The 7729-nt window shown below is 40.8% G+C and overlaps 1 protein-coding gene across 1 annotated transcript in view; it reads left to right on the forward strand.

Moving 5' to 3' along the window:
- The window catches only part of CHRNA9 (cholinergic receptor nicotinic alpha 9 subunit), an 8430-nt gene extending 847 nt beyond the window's left edge, over positions 1–7583 (forward strand). The window contains exons 2-5 of the mRNA XM_017744292.1: positions 2478–2637; positions 3447–3601; positions 4260–4792; positions 6106–7583. Coding sequence (XP_017599781.1) covers positions 2478–2637; positions 3447–3601; positions 4260–4792; positions 6106–6662 — 1405 coding nt within the window. The 3' untranslated portion in view covers positions 6663–7583. The remainder of the gene's footprint in view (positions 1–2477; positions 2638–3446; positions 3602–4259; positions 4793–6105) is intronic.
- Positions 7584–7729: the final 146 nt, after the last annotated feature.

Consider the following 7729-nt stretch of genomic DNA (forward strand, 5'->3'; position numbering starts at 1 on the left):
AGCAGAGCCCCAGGCGGTGGCACGGACAAAGCCCATCGATCGCTGCAGGACTCTGACAGCTGCGGAGGGAGGACCGAGCTGCTTCTAGAAGCGCATCAGTGTGTCAGAACCTTGATGCTGCTGTGCACCTTGATTTACGTTTTTGGATAGTTTTGGATAGTGGTAAACAGTTCTGTGACCTTGGGTGAACAGTTTTATTTAAGGTCCAGAAATGAAGATAAGGAGCCTCTCTTCCTTTTACGTCTCTCTGTGGTTGCTGTTCACAGCAGTGAGACTCAAAGGTGAGAATCCTGCTTGCTAGCTAAATGTTGCATTGAGGTTTATTTTATTCAGATAGGATCTTGTGACCTGATGTACCCTACATGGCTGAGCCCCAGAAGTATTTAATCTGTTTAGTTTTACGTTGTCTCACTGATGCATTGACAAAATGATCAGGTACGACCAGAACTGCAGTGCTCTTCGAGAATACCTTTTTAGTCAGGAAGATTTGTTTTGAACTCTTAATTAGTCCAGGAAATCGGTGTGAATCACCAGAGAGAGATGTACTCCAAAGCACTTGTTCCCTACGTATTGCCGCCTGGCATTTGCGCAAGTGCTGCGAGTGTGTGAGGGGCTGAAATGCTGAAGTGATAATGACTCAAACAATTGGCCATTTGCAAAAGCAGCGGGTGCTCTGATGAGGCCGGATTTGTGCCCCACGACCGAAGGGGAGGGGGAGAGCTTTTGAAGCTGCGTAAGATCGCGCCAGGTGCAGAGGGGGTGAGCACCTATCACCAGAGATCACCATGACAAATCAACCTTTGTTTAGCAACAAGATGAGTTTTGAACCAGATAAGGGAGAAGACCGATAAGAAGCAGATCTTGTGAGATGGGATAATACTTTTTATCCTGTATGGTGATATCTGTCCTCTCCATTTTCTACTCTTATCCTTTATTCCTCTTTCTTTCTTTTTCTTCTGTATTTTCTTAAGTGTAATCTTGATGCTTTTATATTGTTTCATTCCTATAGATAATAACCGATACGGCTACATACCTCTTTCCCACTGTTGAAATTGATACAACTTTAAAAATTTTTTTTGTAGCTTTGGTCAGGGGTTTGTTCGCCTTTGCCCAGGGGGAGGGGAATTGAAGTTTCTCTTCAAAAGACCCTGTTCACCGGGTGAGGTCTGATGAGTTTAACATCTACAGATTGGGAGTAGCCAGAAGATGCACAGGAAATAAACGAACATTAAGGGGCATTACCCCCCTGGTGCTGTCGGAGACACCTGGTCTGGGAAAAGATTGATAAGAGAACCAAGGAATGAGGACCTGATTAGCATCGAAGGGGAAGGGATCAATAACCAATAGGAGATTGAACACTGAGAACTGTGTAATTTGAGTGAATGTGAATTTCTTTGGGTTTTTTTTCTGTGTAAATAGGTGAAAAGTCTGATAAAGAACCGTGTATGATGGAATGATTTTCACTGCACAACCCGGACATGTGTGGATGAAATAATTTCTATTGCACATCTGACTCAGAATAACACCCTGCCCAGAATAAAGTAATGCCTAATTCTCTAACACTGAAAAGATGTTGTTGGAGAGTTTCTGGTTTTCCCATAGTTTCAGTGACACCACTGCAACCAAATTGTTCGAAAATAAACCTGCCACACATAAATATATGTATTTATACATAACTAGTCATTCGGTGTCATTTCACTCTAATCCGTCCCAAGGGATCTATTAACAAGAACCTCAGTTACCTCACCTTCAGGGGTGGGTTGTAACAGAGTGGTCCTGTTGTCCTTGCCCTTTGCTTTAAGAAATTTGTGAATCTATATAAAGATGATACAGAGGCTGCCTAGAGAAACTGTGACATACAAAACAGTATGAAACAGCAAAAGTGCCATTTAAAACCTCAAGTTTCAGTGAATTATCCTTAGTATCTAAGTCTGGATAGCAAGAAGCATCTCCAAATACATGGTTTGGAAAAGATGTTGGTGCTAAGATGTATTCACACATCATGCAATTGCCAGCTTGTGAAGAAAAGCAGCTCAGATTTTTACAGGTGGTAGTTTGAAAAGAAAAAGACTGAATTCTGGAAGTAGCAGGAATCTTACCAGTGCTGGATTTGAGGAGATACCAGAAGCCATTATCCTGTGAGTAGGTGTGATTTCAGACCTTGCTGACTGGAAGTCAGTAAACTCTGCCTGTGAAAGTCATTGGTAAAATAAAAGTAATTATATTTACTTTCAAAAAATGTAGGAATTGGTGTATACAGAGTGTTTTTCAGTGAAAAGCTTGAGTTAGCTGTTCATTTACTCCAGGTGAATGCTGTCTTTATTTGAATAGCTTCATCAGGTGCACTTCTGTAGCTGAACTCATGGTATTCTACAATATATGAATGATAAATATATTTATAGCAAATACTGCTTGAAGCAGTAGAAAGAGGGTGTTTTCTGATGCTGCTCGGTGCTTAATCTATTGTACTGAACAAGTCCATGTTATCTAGCTGTAGAATCAGCCAAAGGAAAATATGCTCACATGCTGTTTAATGAACTGTTTGAAGACTACTCCAATGCTCTGAGACCAGTGGAAGACACAGATAAAGTACTGAATGTCACCCTTCAGATCACATTGTCCCAAATTAAAGACATGGTGAGTAAAAGCACAGTTCTGTTTTTCTAAAATTATGCAGAAATATACTAGGTGTAAGCCTTTTGTTTGGAATAGGAAGAGCAGCCTTCATTTTGTTGTCACAGCTTCAGAAATGCTTCCTCACGGGCGGGGGAGGGGGGTGTGTCCTGTTCCCCGTTTTTTTGTAGATTCCACTCTGGTTGCAACACTTAAGGCTTCCATTATAAGTCTGGAAACTTAGAGCTGCTGAATTTTTAAGACTTCTTTTGTAGTTAGGTGCTGGTATCACACCCTCCAGGCAACCATTGCTGAGTTTTAAATACAGCAAATGCTTTTTCTAAGATGCAATTAATTTCTTCATAAAATCCCTAAAATTAGCCTTCAGTAATTTTTATAAATATGGTTCTCTAGATATACTTTTAAGGCAAAAGAAAATGTGTCTGCAGGGAGAAGGGAAGATTATTTTTGTGACTTCTGAATTATAATTTCAAGGCCTCGCCAAGCTTTCAAAGGATTTCTTAGCCTGAATCTGTTAGCTGTTTGCTATTCTGAAACTTGCAAAAGGAAATTAGGAAGATACTGGGAGCCTTAGACACTGATTAAAACTAGGGAGGGTGCTGAGAGAAGAAGGTTTGCACAAGCAAAAGTCCAAACCAGTGATTTCCCTGTACAGTGTATGGGCCTAGATGCCTGTCTGAGAATTATTTTGTGGCCTGTCAGTATTCTGGCCTGTTTTGAGCACTACATCAAAGCCGTATCACAAATGCTGTCTGCGTCTAAGATGTCATTTTGTCACCTTCAGCTAGAAATATCTCTACATTTTTATGCAGGATGAAAGGAACCAGATTTTGTCAGCTTACTTATGGATTCGACAAAGCTGGTATGATGCATACCTCAGATGGGACAAAGATAAATATGATGGGTTGGATTCTATCAGGATTCCAAGCAATTTGGTTTGGAGACCAGATATTGTCCTATATAACAAGTGAGTGTGGCTGGAGAAAATCAGCTTGCATATTTGAGGGAGGGAGGGGGTTAAAGGAGCAACTGGCCCACAGGGTCTAAACTTTCATCACTACCTTACCTTAGCAAGGGGTATGTTTGTTGCCTTAACACTTGTTGTTGATAATCTAAATATTTTGCAATAAAGCTATAGACAAGATCTGAAAATTATGCTACACAACAAAGCTATTCTGAATTTCTCTGCACTGAGAATTGAATACCCTGGCTGTCTGTGGTGCTTTCTGCTGAGGCTCCTAGGAAGTTCTGGAAGATTGTCCACAAAAAACTGATACACAAAGGCTGCACTCCTTGTCTGCTCTCCCAGGCCAATAATGACCAGCAGATTGTTTTCATTTGTAATGGTCTCTTATCCTACTGTATCCCGTTTGAGGTCAAGTTGGAAGAAGCTATGGCCAACGAATACAACATAATTTAGCAGCACTGACGTTTGGCATTCATGGGCACTCATATCTGTAAATAATCGTTAATAGTAGGTTCCTACTAAAATTCAGTGTAAATATGATTTCAGAAGCATGCTTTTAATGGTGCGAAAGGAGGGTCTTCCCCCTTGCTCACCTTCTCTGGCCCACACTCTTAAGTTGTTGTGTCTCAATCCTGATTGTCATTTTTCTGTCTTTTAGGGCTGATGATGACTTTTCAGAACCAGTAAATACTAATGTAGTGCTGAGATATGATGGAAAAATCACTTGGGATGCACCTGCTATCACAAAGAGTTCATGTGTAGTGGATGTGTCTTATTTTCCTTTTGACAGCCAGCAGTGCAACCTTACCTTTGGGTCCTGGACCTATAATGGTAATCAGGTAGACATCATCAATTCTCTTGATAGTGGTGACCTCTCTGACTTCATAGAAGATGTGGAATGGGAGATTCATGGTATGCCAGCAGTTAAGAATGTTATCACTTATGGCTGCTGCTCTGAGCCTTATCCAGATGTGACCTTCACACTGATTTTGAAAAGGAAGTCCTCTTTCTACATATTTAATCTGTTGCTTCCCTGTATTTTGATCTCTTTCCTGGCCCCACTGGGATTTTATCTCCCTGCAGACTCTGGTGAGAAAGTGTCTCTGGGTGTTACAGTTCTTCTTGCTCTGACTGTGTTCCAGCTGATGGTTGCAGAGATCATGCCCCCATCTGAAAATGTACCTTTGATAGGTGAGCTTTACAAGCTTTGTCTTTAAGCATGACTCACTAACAGCAGGGCTGTACATCAGGGAATCTGTATGTAATTTGTGATTTCTGGGAAGATTTTTGAAACATAGTGAAGTACTTAAAATGTGTGTGGAATTTGTATACGTATGCTGCAGTTTTTAAAAGTTATTTTGTGTTTATTTTAAATTATACATTAACTAGCTATTTTATATTTATTAAATATAGCTAGATGTTTAGAATTATGGTATCACATCTTGAAATAAAGCTAGTAATGGAAGACAATTTTAGAACTAACACATTAAATGTAATCAAGACCTATAAGCATGAGGTCAGACTGTTTCAAGATATGTTTCTGTCAGATCCAGATGGTTGGATGGCCTAGCTGGCATATTCACAGTTGACTTAATATCTGACAATTGCTACATTGGATTATAGTTCCTGGGAATCCATTATGCTGAAATTTAATTTATGTCTAGGAGTTCAGAAAACTTCATGTGTAATGAAAGGCACCTAGCTTCAGTCTGTTTTCTCTATTCTCACACTCTCCCTTGCCATCCTTTCCAATCCCTTCGAAAATGGGCTCAGATCACACTTGTCTGTGTCATGTCCTGTGTCATTGCTGTCAGCCCTCGCTTTTCCTGTGGAGGCTGCAGAGCAGGGCTGGGAGCTGCCTCTCTGCGTAGGTTGGCTGGGTGGTCAGCTGTGTACTTCAGTTGCCAAAAGCAAGGGCAGAGGAGCACAGCTTGTATTCACTTCAGCTTGCCACCCTTCAGCTCTGACCTCTGAGCTGGCAGCACACTGGTTGTGGATACCAGCAAGGTCTGGATATTCACTGATGTGTGTGAGTGTGAAAGAATGGATCTGCTGGTGTGGGGTGCACCAATAGCTCAAACAAAGTGTTGTCATCACTGTTGTTAATACATGAGGAAGTGGGATTTCCAAGGTGCCATGTGAAGCCATTGGCATGGGGATTTTGCAGACACTAGGAAAAGAGCAAGGCTCTTGAGAAACATTTTTGAGCTGCTTTCTGAATGGATGTGTTTCAAGAAATCAGAGGGTTTAGTTGCAAATATTTATCATGCTCATGCAGTAGTCACTTACTCATCTGATAAAGACAAGCCAGTAATGAGAATGAGATTTTATTTTAATGGCTTTGATCTTTGCTTTTAAATGGTAAGTTATGATCTAAGAGAATTGGGGTGATTAAAAATGTTTCACTTGCATTTATGCTTAACACTAAGTTGTCACACTGTTACTTCTCATTGAATTTTTTTATTAGGGTAGCATCTTTAATATGATTTTATTTTGTGTTCCAGGAAAGTACTACATAGCAACCATGACCATGATCACAGCTTCCACTGCATTGACAATCATTATAATGAATCTCCATCATTGTGGCTCAGAAGCAAAGCCTGTTCCACAATGGGCCAAGGTGGTTATTTTGGACTATATGTCAAAAATCTTTTTTGTTTATGATGTGGGTGAAAATTGCACAAGTCCAAAAAGAGAGAAGGAAGAAGAACGTAGGTTAGAGGGGGATGATGGGTGTCAGAGGAGGCACAAAGAGGTAAGGAGTCCTCTTTCCAATAGGAATGATGACTGTAATCTCAAGGAGAAGCTCAATGGAAATTGGAATAAAAGCTATGGAGTTCATGATGAAAATGTTAGGGAGACTGTTAATTGCTGTTCTTGTTACAAAATGCTGATTAAAAATATCGAGTATATTGCTAATTGTGTTAGAGACCATAAAGCAAACCGGGCCAAAGGAATTGAGTGGAAAAAAGTTGCAAAAGTGATGGACAGGTTTTTCATGTGGATTTTCTTTATCATGGTGTTCTTTATGAGTGTGCTGATCATTGGGAAGGCTGCTTAACTGAAAATGAATATGTTCCTTTTGTAAATCTGAATATTCTCTGTTTGTTTAGGTGGAGTTCTGTGACAGGGGTGCTTCTGAGATCTTTGTCTTGCATTCTGTAACAATAAAGAAATTGATTCTGTAGGCTGTGACAGTGAGTCCAGACACTGCATAACTGAGGACTTTGCTGGTGACTGTCCTTGCCTTTTAGCATGGGTGTGCTGATGAGGCTGCAGGATAAGCTGTCAGTGTTCCACCTTGGTGAGCGGTGGCCATGACTTCAGGCTGTCTAGGCCAGAGCATTGCAGCAGTGGAGCAGACAGCCTAGCAGGGAGCACTGTATTCACAGGGCTGCATCTCTGCACCTTGTAATTTGATCAGCCCTTTCTCTCTTCCAGGGGGGAAAAAAAAGTGTATTTGTGACATGGTGACATTTTCTGGAGATCATCCCTTCATGGCATTACCTTTTTTCCTTTTGTTTTTAGTTTGTCTTGAAAACTTACATTTTTTGTTACAGCTCACTGATCACTGTTCCTATCATTTCATAGGCTCTACGTCTATCTGCTGTGCCTTTAGCTTCCAATATGGTTGAGCTTAACTGAATATGACCTTCCTCTTTTTCGTTTCCTGCTGCTGAATGTTACTGTATTGTCACCATGGCTTCAGTAAGCCATAGAGCCAGGGTTTCTGCTCACTGAGTCAGAGGGCCTCTCTTCAATTCTTTCTCTTGAGCCTAATAATTGGAAGAACTTCTCCCATCCTTCCTACATGTCTCATTGCCCTGGGCACTTGTGTAAGATGTGCCTTTAAATGTTACTTGAGACTGCTAAAATAGGAGGCTGTGACTTCTGTCTTCGCTCATTGTATTTACTACCAGTGTTCACCCTTTGTGTCCCTTGTCCACTCTTACATGCTCCTTAATACTTAAATTTTAAACAGTTTACAGGAATGTTAAGCGCTTCCCCTTCATTCTGGCTTGAGTCTTCCTTAAGGTGGGATGGAGCATTTTAACTCTGAAACTGATTTACTGTGACATCAGGCACTGTCCCTGCTAAGGGACACACTTGCCCCAGTCCATTTCTCTT

This window comes from Corvus brachyrhynchos, unplaced genomic scaffold, assembly GCF_000691975.1.
Source record: "Corvus brachyrhynchos isolate BGI_N302 unplaced genomic scaffold, ASM69197v1 scaffold17, whole genome shotgun sequence".
Classification (NCBI taxonomy): domain Eukaryota; kingdom Metazoa; phylum Chordata; class Aves; order Passeriformes; family Corvidae; genus Corvus; species Corvus brachyrhynchos.